Source organism: Sitodiplosis mosellana, unplaced genomic scaffold, assembly GCF_009176505.1.
Source record: "Sitodiplosis mosellana isolate CC-2019 unplaced genomic scaffold, AAFC_SMos_1.0 Smas_scaffold_3, whole genome shotgun sequence".
Classification (NCBI taxonomy): domain Eukaryota; kingdom Metazoa; phylum Arthropoda; class Insecta; order Diptera; family Cecidomyiidae; genus Sitodiplosis; species Sitodiplosis mosellana.
The window spans coordinates 5,251,286-5,267,589 of NW_022595246.1; the positions used below are offsets into that span (position 1 = coordinate 5,251,286).

At 35.9% G+C, this 16,304-nt stretch overlaps 1 protein-coding gene across 2 annotated transcripts; it reads left to right on the forward strand.

Annotated features, from left to right (window-relative positions):
• Positions 1 to 13,621: 13,621 nt before the first annotated feature.
• LOC129565963 (uncharacterized) lies at positions 13,622 to 15,758 on the forward strand. 2 transcript variants are annotated; one of them, XM_055441382.1, is made up of 5 exons: positions 13,622 to 13,735; positions 13,878 to 14,002; positions 14,391 to 14,604; positions 14,730 to 14,941; positions 15,051 to 15,758. In XM_055441382.1, exons 2-5 carry the CDS (start codon positions 13,895 to 13,897, stop codon positions 15,150 to 15,152), a joined length of 636 nt encoding a protein of 211 aa, XP_055297357.1. In that variant the 5' UTR covers positions 13,622 to 13,735; positions 13,878 to 13,894; the 3' UTR covers positions 15,153 to 15,758. The 2 variants fall into 2 exon arrangements, with proteins under 2 accessions (XP_055297357.1, XP_055297356.1); XM_055441381.1 differs by having other exon boundaries at positions 13,643 to 14,002.
• The last annotated feature ends 546 nt before the right edge of the window (positions 15,759 to 16,304 follow it).

The window sequence follows — 16,304 nt, forward strand, 5'->3', positions numbered from 1 at the left end:
ATTACACACATGGACAAAAAAAAAACAACAGCAGTTCAATTGCCAAAGTTTCGGTATAGATTGAACAATGCGTCGATGGTGTGCTGTGTGACATGTAGAGAAACAAATATCAAATATTCCGTTCGACATTTTTGCTTGTGTCGAACGATAAAAAAAAGTTATCGTTTTGATATTGGACACACACGTATCAAAAAGTATTTGAGATAATAAAATAAAACACACCGTTGTCATTCTTCCGTTGTTTTTTTCCACCGGCGATTTTCCTTTTTCGCATTTTTTTTTCCATGCACATCGTTTTTTCTTGTCGTCGTTATTATTGCTCGATGTCATTTAATACGCGGGCTTTTTAATTTTATGCCATTTGAGAGGAGGTGGAGACTCGGTTGACTCTGGGTTCGGTGACATGACTATTTTTGCTGCATCTGACCATCCTGCATACTTTATGCTTTTAGCTTCTTTTTTTTTTCAAACGCAAACTCAGGCTGTTTTTGTCCTGTGCCTCCATTTGATATGGTCGCGCAGTATTTTTTATGATGATCGCGCGTAGATAATTTTTTCCGGCATTTTAAATTGCGTTTGTAAGAGAAACCGAGGCTCGTTTTAAAAATTGCAATAAACATTGATGATAAAAAGCATTGGAGAGATATTCTCATATTTCTGACGATAGCGCGTTGTTTGTGTTTTTTTTTAAATTCAATTTGTTTGCACTAATAATTCGATTTTGAGCTATTTGCCCGTCGATAAAATTGCACAATATTTACGTTGACTCTAATAAAATAAATAAATAGTATCACCTAAGTATCGTTTTTGAAATGTGAAATCAATCGGTAAACATTCGCATATTTTGGAGGGAAAAAACATTTTTATTTTAAGTAAACATTTCATTGCTTGTTTCTATGTTGCTGTTGAAATGGAAATTGTTCGATATGGAATCCTGGGATTTTCCAAATGCCGATGAGATCAAATTGCACATAAAAGTCCAAGAAATAATAAATCCAAGAATATACACACGCAAAAACGAACAAATCGTATAAACAACAGCAGTCACAAATTGTGACTCACGCAAATAGTATCATAACATTTTTTGATTGCATACCCATCCCGAATGTCTCTAAAGCGGTGCGGGTGACGATCGTTGTCGAATTGAAGATAGCGAAAATAAACTGAAATTCATGGCTTTCAAGATAAATTGGTTCTGTGTGTTTGTGTGTGTGCTTGGGGCATGTGTTTCTTTTAAAATCCATTTTTAGTGTATGATATTATGCGTTGTGCATCCTACATACTACGCCCTCTATTCTCTCTCTCTCTCTCAGTGTCTCTATCGCCGAAATGGAACATGAAAAGCCACTTTTTTTATGACAAAAACCATTCCGCCTTTTTATTTTGATCATTTTAATTTTTAATTTTATTTTCTAAATGCCATCGTCAAATGCACACACAATACGAATGCACATTGCGAGGCATAGTCGAGCAAAACACGAACACACACACACACCAACCATAATCGGCTATAAATTGCATAAAATTTCATCTCGTTTAATAGTTCTGTGCTGAGAATACTAAATTAGATAATGCATTGGAGACGAAGGTCGAAAAATCGTAACATTTCTCTTCTCGTTTCTTTCGTTTTTTTTATCGATATAATATAAAATTCAAATCCAGCGCCTTTGCTGTTTTGTGGCGAAAAGCATAAAAAAAATATGGAAAGCATAAAATTTGTTTGCATCGTAGATTCGTTTTCCATTTTTATGAGTATCGGTAGCAGGAGTGAGGCAAAAGCACCCACCACCAACCCACCATCATAACAATTTATGAGTGTTTTTCTGTCAAAAAAAAAGAAAAAGAAATAGTATAGACAATTACGCGGTTTTCTCCGTTTGCCGAACAAACATTGAACGGAGTTGTGGTAGCCAATGCTCACGTACACAGCATTCAGCAGTAATTAAATTTCGATTTGGGAAAATGAATTACGAAACAGTTTTTCTCTCATTTGGTTGATTTGGCAATGACAATGAAATGTGCCGGCGTGTCAAAAGTCTGTCGAAAGAAAGCAGACCAATTGCCATGGACAATCAAGTAGCGGCATTTCCAAGAAAACCAGTCTCGCAGCCAAAAACTAACCATCAAATATAGAATCAAATGATAAAAAAAAACACGAAAGAATCTTATTCTTAGTTTGTTATTGGAATTGATGCGTGCGTCTAGGTATAGGTGGAACAGCCAACGTAAGGACGGTCGATTGGTGTCTCTCTTCCTCTGCATTGATTCATGTTGTACATCGAGATGCTCTCTGTCGACACGGACAAAGGACAACATTCATTCGGCTGTATACATAAAAGGGACTGTACTACAGCAGCAAACAGCATATAGATACATTGTATGCATCGGCACGGTATTTCAAATACACACCGGGCATTGCATGCGCTTATGTACTACTATTTTTGCTACACTCACGAAAGGCGAACACAGACGATTTTCTAGGTCAGCATCACGTTTGGAATGAATATAAATACACACTTTTCGTGCGCTTTCTTCTTTCAGGTTGTCTCTGTTGTTGACTTTTCCATTGACTTTTCATCAAAATACTTAAATAAAAAAAGGGGATTGTCGACCAAATCTAGCCTGTGCAGTGTTCACATGCACATAACATGTGGCAATTACAAACGTGAAAATTGCTCGGGTTTGTATTAATATGATTTCAAAACACATTTTTTATAATTCATGATCTCTCATATTTGCCGCGTTTAAAGTTTATTACTTCTATTCTCTCATCATTTTCGAATACATGGAGTCTGTTAACTTATTGAGTTTAATGTTTGTATGTTGGATTTGGTGATGGATCGATCTTTCATTGGACAATTATTGAATGGTTGAAATGGGATCATCTGTATTTATATCAACATTGATATCATGTCGTTTACAATCCTTTTCGATTTCTTTTTGCCTTTTATTCAAATCACGTGCCGATATGAAAAGAAATCTCAGAAGCGGGATTTCCTTTCTGATTTCAGCTATAGGAATTGTTTGATTTGGATTTATTTCAACTTTCAGTGTATTAAGTTGTTTGAGATGGCCAAGTTCAGTATAATCAATATAACGAATGCCATTATACTTTATATTCAAATAAGTTAAGTTCTTTAACGTTCGTATGCCTGCTATGTGAGTTAAATCAATTAAATTATTATGGCTTAAATCTAAAATTCTCATTTCATTGTCTGGATGAATTTTGATAAAAGATATTTGATTGTGCATTGCATAGATTTGTTCAACGTTCGGTGGTATAAAAAGTGTTTTCAAATTACAATGCGACATATTTACAATTGAATTTTCACCCCATATATGTGGCAAATCGATGCTCTCTAAATTATGATTACCATCAACTTCCAGAATGCTTATCTGTGTCAGCATTAGAAACGATTTTTCAATGATTCTTAGGTCATTATTACTTAAATATATTGCATCTAAATTCAGATTATGGTTAAATAAATCGGAAACAATGGTTTGAAGCTGATTTCCTTTCAAATTCAGTTCCATTAAACTACCCAATGGTCCGAATGTATTTTTGTTCAATGTTTTGATTTGGTTGAAACTCAAATCCAATGAAACTAATTTCGATAAATTCTCGAAGGTATCATTTGCAATTTCAATGATTTCATTTCGCGGTAGATATAAATAGAACAACCGATGACAGTTTAAGAAGAAGCCGCTTGGTAGCGTTTTCAACGAATTGTCCTGAATTTTAATCTCCCATAAGTTTTTCCATTTACAAATGGCACTAGTGTCGATTGATGATAAATTGAGCGCTGAGATCATAACACCACGAACGTTTGGCGTTTGTTCCACTAATTTTGGTAACAACGTTAAATTACTATCTTCAATTTGAATCCCTTCGAACGATGTTTTTATCTGGGCAGGTTTGTTATAGTTATTGCAATGCACATTCGCATATGTTATTTGGCATCCGAACAGGGTTTCATCAAGTTTCCCAAAGTCCGTTATCGAACAGTCGTAACACACACTGTATGCATATGGTATTGATGATAAAATCATACAAAATGCTATCAACAACAGTTGCCTGAAAAAATAATAACAATTTGTATGTGTTAAGGAATTTTCACCAAAAATATTTATAACAATTCCATTTACATTTTAATAGATTGCACTTATTTTCACGTGTTTAGAATTTCTTGATTTTAGCTACACTTCTCTTTGATGACTTGCTTGGTTTAAGGCTAGAAAACGACTGACTGTGTCATAATTCTACTCTAAGGGACACGATGATATTTGCCTAAAAGGAAGTAAATCATGAAGTTCCAAAGTGCAAGTGGGTTTGTTGATCCTATACCTTTCATCTCAGATCAGGTAATAACCTAATATGAACAATTGAATTGGTTTCAAAAATGTAAACTTTGGACTTTAGTTGATTTTGTATAAACACATCTAGTGTAAGTCTATTAATTACCAAAAACATACACCAAAAACGACGTGCGATTTTAGAGTGAAGAAGAAGAGAAAACAATAGACCTGTTTGGTAAAAACAGAGGACTTTTTGGTACAACCTTTTCGCATTGTTTGATGTTTAGCTATTTGATGTGTCACCATAAACATTTCATTTCTGCTGTTTTTTTTAAAACGATGTTCGATTACGTGAAGAGTGAACGGAAAACTTACTTTTATCGCCATTTATGGGTAGTTTCATCAATGTGTGAAAGAGTGTTTACTGTCTTTTTGTATCATGTTGTTATCTTAAATCCGTTTATTGGGACTTTTGAAGAAAAAAAATGGACAAAAGAGAAGTATAAAAACTTGAGAAGCAAAGAACAAAGATTTATTGACATAACAAAGATTAGAGATAGAGGAAAGAAAGAGAGATTGAAACAAAAATGGGAAGGAGAAATGAACAAGTGAAGTACGTGAAATTTTAACCGTAGCTAATCGTAAGGTGTGGAAAGTTTTCGGCCACCGTTTTAAAAACTGCTTCCTGTCTTGTTCGGAGTGTTTGCACAATTCGATTATTGTTAAGAAATATTACCTTTCAGTATCCCTGAATATATTTTGAGTTTAAACTATCTGAATATTTTTTACCTGTCGTCTAAAGCATCAAATGTTGTAATTCTTGTGATTTGTCATTTGTTCCTTTTCACAGCAAATTTTGTCCACAAAACTCAAAAACTCACTTGTTCTTTTATGGTTTTTTTCCTCGTTTTCCATCTTTGCGTGTATGATAGGTATGCGAGGACCATCGATTTTATTATCCTATTTATTGCAGTCATGAAAGACATCAATTCATTTACAAATCAAGTCACATACAAATTGGAATGACAGAAGACAACATCTATGGTCAGTCAGAAACAATCGAATGGTGACACTTCCAGTCGAAATTTCCGTGTAAAAAAAAGTAGCTCTTATTTAATATAGGATCAGATGAGCAAAAAAATACGTCCGAATCTTATTCTTAGCTTGTTCTTGGAATTGATGTGTACGTCTACGTGAAGGTAAAATCGCCGACATAGAGACAGTCGATTGGGGTCCCTCTTTCTCTGGATTGATATGCACGTATCCACATGTAATATACCGAGATGCTCTCTATCGACAAGGACAAAGTCAACATTTGTTCGGCCGTATACATAAAAGGGACTGTACTACAACAGCAGGCAGCACAGAGACACATTGTATGCATTGGCACGGTATTTCAAAAACACACCGGGCATTCCATGCGCTTATATACTACTATTTTCGTCACACTCACAAAAGGCGAACACAGACGATTTTCTAGGTCAGCATCACATTGAGAGTATATAAATACATATACTTGAAATTCCATCTGCGCCTTTGCGTGGTGCTTTCTTCTTTCTTTCTTTTTTTCACCCGAACTGGGTTGTTGATTTTTCTTCTGACTTTTCCCATGCTTGTGTCCGCATATCCTTATATTTATCGAAACCTCACATCGTAGCCTGCCTTGCTTGACTACCTGTCTACCTACGTTTATGGAAGAATTCATGTTCAGTAGAAAAGTATGCAGCAAATTCATGGACATAACGAATTCCCAGTTTTGATCTCTCTCTCTCTCTCTCTTGTTGGCGCTCTTTCTCGTTACTTCATCATACTTTTGCTGAAATGTTTGCCATTTAACTTTCTGTGAGCTTTTTCGTATTTTTCTTTCGAGACATCTTTTCGCATCCTGTGCGATTAAAAAGTTGAAAGACGCACACATTCCCCACATCACCACTGTACCATGCTCTAGATCTGCTTTTTTTCTCGTTTCACCCGAGATGAAAACGAAAACAACAAAAAGCGAATTCGAAATTACCTTATTTATTTCCTTCTATGTACAACCGTCAACTTTCACTTTTGTCCGATGGATTCGTACGTATTTCACTCTATGTACGGAGCTCAATAAAATTATTCGCAACAAAATAATTCATTCAATTCCTAGACGAGAGTGTGCGAAGAGTGTATATTCGGTTATGTATTCTCGATATTTTTGTTCACAACAAAAGCGGTGAAATGCCGGCAACCGCTTTTAGCTGGAATCCGTGTCACAGAATAATGGCCAACGCAAAAATGTTGAAGATACAACAACACATAGCCGTAAATAAGGAATCATTGAAAAGAAAAAGATGCCCCGGTCTCTCTCACTCTCTATTTCCATATTTATCATTTTCGTTCGGCAAACAGCCGCAACAGCACATCGAATTGCCAGACGATGCTTATGTGAAATGAGAGACCATTATGTGCATTGGCTGAAACAGTTTTTCATGTGAACAGCGACGACGACGACGAAGATGGCACGCAAGCGAGGAAAAAAGGAAACCCACAAAGATAACGCATGTAAGTGTCGGCATTTTTTTCTGGTATGAAGTAAGACACGACGGAGGAGATGGAGGTGGGGGAAGAGGAGGGTGTGGGTATAGAGGAGGATATAACATGTCTGGGCAAACATGTTTGAATAACGGCTATCACACATTCACCGCATCATTACATCAACATTTGCCGACCAATTTATGCGAGCTTTTGCGGCAAGTGAGGTTGTTGATTTTATCCACAACAATTTTGTGACGCATAACATGCTGTTTTCATTCAATCAATTGACGTTTGATACTGTTAAAATGTTACACTCACATTTTTTTGTTATTATTATATGCGTATGTGTGCATGATTTGCGATTGGTTTTGATTTCATCATAGTTTTTTGCACGCCTAAACAATTTTTCGTTTATTGACCAGTTGCTGGTAATACGATGAATTCCAATCAAATCCCAGCCCAAAGGTGCACTTTGTTCATTATTGCCGGTCTGTAAACCGATTTATTTGCATTGGTTATGAAACCTCTCCAGGAATTTCCGGTGTTGATGGTTATTCATTTTAAAAGCGAATAAAAACATGCAATTCAATCAAGTATCACAATTATAAAAATGGTATTGAATGTTAAACTCTTATATATCACAGGAATAGTAACACAGTAAAAAAGAACAGAATCACTCATTTGAACCGCCGGACACGAAAATAATATAAATTGATAAATGAGTTTTAACGGAGAGAGAGAGAGAGAGAGAGAGAGGAATGAATGGCATCCAGATGTCGATTGATAAAGAGAAATAAAATTCGAATTAATCGACGAACGCGAAAAAATACTTGGGCCACTCTTTTCCTCTTGCTCTCTCGTTCTCCATCGCTCGTGCGTCATCCAAGTTGTGACTGCATAAAAAATCGAGTAAAAACACGAGCAAAAGTGTGCGGCTCAAATAGAAAATGACGAAAACAGGATTACATGGCTTCACAATTTACCGAGGAAAAAATGCGTAGATAAATTTTAATTAATGTTAAAATCCATTGCATAAATATATTAAAAATTGGTACGAATGTTTTGTTGCATTCAGTTTGTCCTGTTTTTTTCTTCTTATTTTCGCCGATTGTGAATATGCAATGGCATATATCCATAAATGCTGCATATGCACACTACAAATTGGATTTTACCACCGAAGGATGATAACCGTGGAAGTTCAAAGGCGAAAACAGCAGCAGCAGCATCAACAACAACAACAATCATCAGATCAGTTGAATACAAAATATGAAAAAAATTCGAGCGCGCGCGATTTCGAGTAACAAATGAAATAGAGGGAAAAAAATATATTCCCCGAAAAAAAGAGAATGTATAACGGTGGTATGCACTATGTGTCAATATACATACATAGAGGAATGCTTTCAGTAGGTGATGATTTCGCTGCTGCTTATTTTCGATTATGAAATATTACGAGTAAAATGCTATTAAACCGTATTCCAATTTATTGACGAAAAAAACAACCAACGACAACAACAACATATACTATATAAACAGAAAAAAAGTATTGCAAATAGAAGACAATTATCAGCGGGAAAAAATGCGGATATAAATAAATACAATAAAATGTATAAAAATGAAGGTATCTCTCCCAAATGAGACTGGCCGGGACAAAAAATGAGAGAGAGAGATAGTGAGAAATAAAAACGGGCGAACAATAAAAAATCAATAATTAACGAGAAATGTTTGTGCACACGAAGCACATGAGTCCTAAATAGCAACAACACAAATGACCGTATGCACGATGAGCAAATGTCATTATCGAAAACGCTGCGTATGTTTGAATCCATTAGAGTTGCGATTTTTTTTTTGCGTGTGTGTTTTGTTTCAGTGCGCGTTCAGGTTTTTTTCGTTGCGTTTTTTTTATTTAAATTTTTAAATATCACATTTAATGACGGAATGAAGTGGAGGCATCGCAATTTTTTTTTCCTCCGCCGATAACATGATGGAATGTAAATTTTAACTACACCCCCGTCACACCACTACCGCCGAAACCACAGGCGAAAAAATGCACGACTGAAAAATATATATATAAAAATTTGATTTTTATGCAACCAAAAAGGAGACATAAAATGCAGTCCATCGTCCAAAACAAAGAAAACGAGAACAGAACCAAATATTCATCAATGAGATGCAATGGAAATTACAAAACCAGGCCCAATAATGTATTGTTCACGATTCAGAAATGGACGGAGACAAAAAAAAACGCACACAGCAACACAACAACAATGTTGAATCGAGTTATTTTCCCTGATTATTTTTTTTTCGGCCCAAAAAATAAATTCTCATTATTTGCATTTTTTTTTCTGTTTCGTTCGCATTCGTTTTGCATCTTTGGTGTGCGGCACGGCGGTTTGTTGTTGCTGTTGCTATTGCGAAAGGCTATTAATTTTTCTCTTTATTGTATATTTTATTCAGATTGCATGTATTCATGCAGATTTGTGTGTGTGTGTTTTTTTGTCGCATCCATCAGCATGTGTGGCACATCGATAGAAACTGATAGAAACAAATAGATTATGTTGAGTTTGGTGTTTATGACGGTTTTTGCCACATACACACACATAGATATTCAAACCTCTGATTCAATTGCACGATATACTTTTTTTTCATAGTTGTTGCTATTGCTGCTCTAGCTCGCGTCATTTTTTCGCTTTTGCGATCAGAAAACATTGCAAAAAAAACAACCGTGTTATCATTCATTTTATTATTTGCTCCTTCCAATGGACTTCCGGATTATATAGCTTTGCTATTTGTGTTTTAGCCGATTTTTTTTTTATGTTTCGCCGATCTGTTGTTATTATTGCAGTTGTTGTTGTTGCTACTGCCACACTGCCGCCGTTGCTCATGATGATTATGGTCCCAGTGCGCTCCGTTAAAACGTTGAACATTAACCGTTCTCCCGTTTGCTTTAGTATTTTTATAAATCTGATACATAACATGTGTATAGTTGCGATTTATCCCCAAAAAAATAATGGTTGTTGCAGATTCTCGTTCACATTTTTATTTTATTTCGCTCTCTGTGTTTTGCTATTTGTCTCTCGAACGAGCGCGCAACTTTTTTTTTTCTCCACCATGGCAGTGACGCAGGCACAGCATACACAGAGATAGGTATATATTTTTATAATCGCAAAGTACATATTATAATTTTGATGGTTTTTTTTTTCTCGTTCATTTCTAAAAAGAGTAGCGTCGAAGTGATACAACAACAGTACCTACAGTACAGCATAGCGGTAGCGAGCAACAACAACGAAAAAAAAACGTAGAAAAATAAACGAAAAAATATCGGGCGTGGCATTTTTATGCCACCCAAACGAATCAGTACACATACTATCTCATAAAATAAAATTTATTTCGTACATTGGATCCATCTCTATACAACAATATATCCCCCCATATACCTATCCACGCGACGCTATATGTTGTATATTAACACACATAAAATATTTAAAATAACAGGAAAAAAAAAGTATTAAAAAAAACTTTACGGCAGAATAAAATGCTTAAAAACCATCCACGTCTCTATAGTTAAAAACCAATCTCGTTCGTCACACTCGCTCTCTTCTGCGCTCGCACTCTCTCTATCTCTCTCTCGTTTGCGCGCTCTCATATATACACATTTCTCCCCCGCACGCACGCAAACACAATTTCCACATGCAAACACAAATGAGTCGAGCGCATAAAAAAGCGCACACATAACAAGAGTATCCGGTAATAATATGTATTTAGACAAGCTATTCCACTCTTTCTAGATTTTTATGTACAATACAAATAATGTTTCGGCTGCCTATTCTCATATTAGCATGAGCGCGCGCGGGGTAGCACTCGAGAAGAGCCGTTCGGTTGAGTTAGTGAGTGAGAGAAAGAGAGAAAGCGCGCCTACGACGATGTATGATGCCTGAGCATCGACAACCACCACGACGACGACAATGACGATGAAGCAGCAGCACACCGTGATGAATTCCACATATTGCGGAATCAAAGCACTACGTATATCATTTCATATCATCAGTTTTCCGAGAGAAAGAGAGAGAGAGAGTGAGAAAAAGGGCACAAATACACGCTCACCGAAAAAAATTCACATTTAAGTGCCACATTGCCTAACTATGAATTTATGGAATGAGTCCCTTTTTTCCCTTTCTCTCTCTCTCTCTCTCTCTCTCTCTCTTCATATCGTTTGGTGGCTCTGTACATTGTAGACAACGTACATAAAAATCTACGCTCCACATGCCGCAACTTGAGCACCCGAAAAAAGGAAGAAAAAAAGCGGCAGCAAAAATCAAGCAAAACTCCTAATAGGGTAGATATTTTGTAATACTGTTTAGTTGCCACTTTCGACATGTAGCTCGCGATTTTCGATGCCGTTGCTTAGTGGTTGTGTTTGGCTTTAGCCGCTTTTCAGCATGTAAATTCGCATTTTTTTTCGGAGCATACTTCAAGTACACACCAATACGCACCCACACAGAGAAAGAGAGTGAACGAGTGAATGAGATAGAGCAACAGACAACTAGTACTACGCAGAAATACACATAAATTATGTATCCAAAGCGCGCGGTACTTGTGTTTCGGTTCGAGACGCTTGATAAAGAGATATTAGACGGAAAACACGAGCACACGAATGAAAAAAAGAAAAAAGAGAAAACGAAAATAAAAAGCCAAACGCACAGATTTTCAAAAGGTGCACCAACGACGATGAACAACGCTAACTCATTACGAAATAATGCCGCTTGAACTTTTTACCGTCACGATTTTAGCCACGTATTGTGCGAACGATGGTTGCTTCATACTGCTGCTGCTGCTGCTGCTGCTACAACTGTAGCTCCCCTCGTTCTTTTCAATTTCGAATGCCGTTTCTACAACAACTATCAGCAAACGTGACGATTTTTCACAATTCGAATGTGTGCAGAAGCCCTAATTAGAAATTAGTCACAGAATTTTCAACTCTGAAAAACTGCCATACGCGCGCGACGTGTATCAACAACATTTTTCGGCAATTCCGCTTTGTTCAACGACGACGACGACGACGACGATGACGACGGTACCCATAGCAACGGAAGCGGCTGAGTTTTAATGTATAGTGGTTTTTATGATAAAAAATACGAGTCATACTCTATCTCGCTCGCGTTTACAAAAGTCTTTTTCGATTTTTTTTGTTGTTGTTGTTGTTTTTTGGTAGAAAGAATATAATTTGCATGTGTGCTCATCGCGTTGCCATTTTCTTACGACGAAAACATGTTACATTATTTTTGGAAACAAACCGCATCCTCAATCTCTCATTCTTTTCTCTCTCCCTGCTTGTATGTTTCTTTACTCGTTTTCTTCTTTTGCCTTCTCATGAGCTCATTTGAATGCGTCAGCTCAAAGCGCTTTAGCTTAGATAAGAAAAACCCACAAAAACTTTTCTAACGCACACTCATTTCTTTTTAAGATGCGAAAGAGAAGACTGTGAAATACAAACCATCTGCATGTCTTCAATTTTATCTGATTCATTTTGTTTTCATTCGTTTAATGGAATTATAATGAATTTTAACCACTCTCTCTCTCTCACTCTCTCACTCTCCCTCTTGCTATGTCTTTCTCTCGTCTCTTATAGCCGTCGTTGTCGTCGTCGTTTGCACAGCAACCACCCGAAATCGCACAACCGAAAAACTTCTCGACATCGATCGAAACCACACTACTTACTAGAATTACCAGCTCGCTGCCTTACTCATTCACTCGCTCGCTCGTTCGTTTGTTGTCGCTCGAGCAAATCTTCTTTTCCAATCTAGGGGTTTTTTATTCTGTTTGCAGAGCATTTTCCCAAGGACTTTTAAATCAACTCGAATTTCTCGAGCAGATTTATTACACACACAAAGAGAAATTTTTTTTTAGGAAAACGATTTCGCATCCGAATGGTAAATGAAAAGTGAGTGTGTAACTGAGACTAGCAAAGCTCAAGTTGCGCTATGTACTCTTTTGAAATTATTCGTGTGAAAAAATTCTAATGTAAATATTACATGAACTGCTTCGCATTCGGCTATTCGGTTAATAAAGTTCAACGCATCTAGGAAAACAGCACTCAGATCGAAAGCTATCGAAACGGAAATAGAAATTAGGAGAATTTAATCATGATGTTCGAGAATTTGTGAACTATAGAATTTCGTCGAATCGGAGCATCTCAGATAACGCATCTGTTGAATGTTTGGAAGTAAATTTCGACGAAACGAAAACATTTTCAAGGTACTTTAAGATGAATAAACAATATTCATGAACTAAAAAACCATCCGCTGTTTATTGGAATTGATGTAGTTGCAATTTTTTTAGTTTGCACAACATGCATAAGCAGATGTTTTCTGTTTTCTAAGTCTTGATAAATACCGTTGCTCATTGAACGAATTAGAAATACTCATCGTTTTATTTACTAACACCTCAGTAATTGGAACAAAGTCTAATCTTAATAACAAGGAAATTCGTATTCAAACGTTTCTTCGCCCAATCCAATGATTCATTCATTTCGATACACCATTTGTCGTATACATTAGTTTACATGAATGGAGGTTTTTTTACCTATTCATCATTTCTAATCTTGCAGTTTATTTACAAGTGTATTTCTAGTGTGACGTCGCGCAACCGGTGCAATTCCACGGAAATTGCTTGCTGTACAACTTATGTACGACAGCAAATGTGCTGCTGTTGTGACATTGACAATACCAAAAATGAAATTGGAACATAAATAATAAACACCAAATGTATGTTTTACTCGCATCGGTCGTCGTACACGAATATTAATGCATTAAAATTGCAACTATAAATCAGTTTAGCTGTGCACTTCATACACTTTGCATCAGATTTGATCGTTTCAATTATTCAGTTACATATTGACAAGCATCAATTTGCCATTGCTTTTGCAATCAGTTTGGTACAGTGTTTTTGATCAATATTTCATCGTGGTGGTTGCGGTTTCATTATTTCTATTTCAATGTTCTAACTACTTGACTTATTTTTTTTAGTGATAAAGTGACTGTTTTTCATCAATTCGCTATTTGTTTGTGTTCTTTCAGATAAATATTTGGTCAAAATGTATAAAGTCGTATTGTTGGCAACGCTTATGTTCTTGTGTGTGAATGGTATCGATTATGATACATGTCCCCAAATGGAACCAATGTCCTTATTCGACATGGATAAGGTAAGGAAATTCGACATTTTTAACTGATTTATCTTTACTTTTTTCAAAAACATTGACTCACAACTTAAATCTTACAATAAACTTGACTTCATTTTTACCACTACATCGAATGCAGCGGTAATGATTTGTTTTTTGTGTATCAAGTTTAAGAATTTAATCAATGCTTAACTAAAGTCAACGTTTGAATTTTGATAATCAGCTTAAAATAAATCAGAAATATCCGCTTAATCTGTGAAAATTTGACTACAGTTGATTGAAAATTCGATGTTGTTGAGCTGTTAGTCATTCTTTGAGCATGTGATTTTAAGATTTTGCATCAGATTTCAAAAACTCATTAAACTTCGTTAAATCAAATCAAATCGATAATAATCATCTCACTCTGTTTCAGTTTAGCGGCGTTTGGTATGGTGTTCAATCTGAAAACAATATTCCCGCTTGCGAGATCTTCAAAATCACCCATAGTGGAGAGCCTTTCACTTACACCATGACTACGGAAACCAGACTTAACACTACCGATCATAAATATCGAACCAAATACACAGAAACGTTAACCGTGCCCGATTTGGATTTTCTTTCAAAAATGAGCGTTTCACCATTGCCTCGTAAGATTTTAAACAGATTCAAAGAAAATTCATCGCGATAAATTAAATGCATTTGAATAAATAATAAATTGTTCGGAAATAAAGTTGTAAATCCATTAATAGATTTCATTTTTCTCTCATTTCAGGAGTGTCGGAAATTTTGTCGTTGCGACTAACTCATATGGTTGAGTCGAATTTCACAGTTGTAAATACGGATTACGAGACATTTGCCTTGGTGTATAGATGCGATGGACACGTATACTATTCCATAAATGAGAATAAAAACCTCGAAGACTGTTCTCGTCATGCATTCATTTGGTCCCGAACACCCGCTCTCAGCGAATCGTTCATGCGAAAGGTATTTTGGTTTGAATTAAAAAGAAGATTTCCTCATGATATTAACGAAAATGTAAAACTGAAAATCTCTACATTAATAATTGTATTGTTATTTTTACTCTTTTGAACAGATTAAGAAAATCATTGACAATCAACCGTTGGAATCTCTTTTGTACAATTTGAGCGAGATTAAAGGCCGCACTGGCTGTGTTCCAGATTCTGTTCAACCATAAGGATGGTGAAATTCAAAATTTTGAATGCTGAACTGTTGACCAACGATAACATCAAACAATTGACACCCATAGAATGAAATAACAACTTATCAGCTCTTTACCCATAACTGAGGCGGGAAAAAACTTAGAGCAAAAAAGAGATAAATAAAGTTGCGAGCAAAAGTGACACAACTCAGCATTGAGCGGAAAAGATGTTTTTTACATTTTTCTCGCTACAGGAAAAAGATAGCGAATAGGTGTCTTCGGCTTATTTGTAGTTCTTTTTACAATAATGCCGGAGACACCTAGTCGCTTTCTCTTTCCAGTGGCGAGAAAAATGTAAAAAACATCTTTTCCGCTCAATGCTGAGTTGTGTCACTTTTGCTCGCAACTTTATTTGTCTCTTTTTTGCTCAAAGTTTTTTTCCGTCTCAGTTATGAATAAAGAGCTCATAAAATGTTCTTATGTTCTATGAGTGTCAATTCTATGTGATTGCCCTCGTTTTTATCATATTTTTCATTCCCTATTGTTCAATCAAGTGAAATCAAAATGTAATTTAAAAAGTAAAAGTGAATTATTTACTGCACATATTTTATTTATTGCGAATAAATAGTGAAACAAAAGTAAAACGAACAGAAAATGTATTTATTCTCTTCACTGAAAGCCAATTAAAATTATCGATTCTTCATACGACCGAAAAAGAACCCTCATTAGATCAGTTCATATGAAGAACATATTGATGTTGTAACGAAGATCGAGTAAGCGCGCTACTTCCCTTTCTTCATTTCACCCTCACTTTTTTCCCGTTTTTGACAGCAAATCAAATTGTGAATATATTAAAAATGCGTGTAAAAGAAGAAGTCTAGCTAGCTTTGATGGCATGTCACTTGTTCACATGTGCTCATCATCGTAAATGAACAATTCTCATTATCAATTGTGAACAGGATATAAAACTTCTATGTAGATGTAACGATGGTGAACACGCAAGAGCTGGAGAATGAGATATAACCCACACACGTGCCTCTGTGCCTACGGTGTATTCGCTATCACAACATCTTGCTCTATCTAGCTAGATGAAGAAAATTCTTGTTGAGGTTGTTACGCAGTGCGCCATTGGCAGTGCCCAAGGTGAAGTGAAGACAAAAAAACTCAATGTATTTGAAATGTTTTACA

What these genes read in the sequence shown, in the direction of transcription:
- LOC129565963 (XM_055441382.1), top strand. Translation starts at nt 13,895, where the DNA reads ATGTATAAAGTCGTATTGTTGGCAACGCTTATGTTCTTGTGTGTGAAT. An exon ending in CCTTATTCGACATGGATAAG is followed by an intron (nt 14,003 to 14,390) that starts GTAAGGAAATTC and finishes ACTCTGTTTCAG; the next exon opens with TTTAGCGGCGTTTGGTATGG. An exon ending in GCGAATCGTTCATGCGAAAG is followed by an intron (nt 14,942 to 15,050) that starts GTATTTTGGTTT and finishes TCTTTTGAACAG; the next exon opens with ATTAAGAAAATCATTGACAA.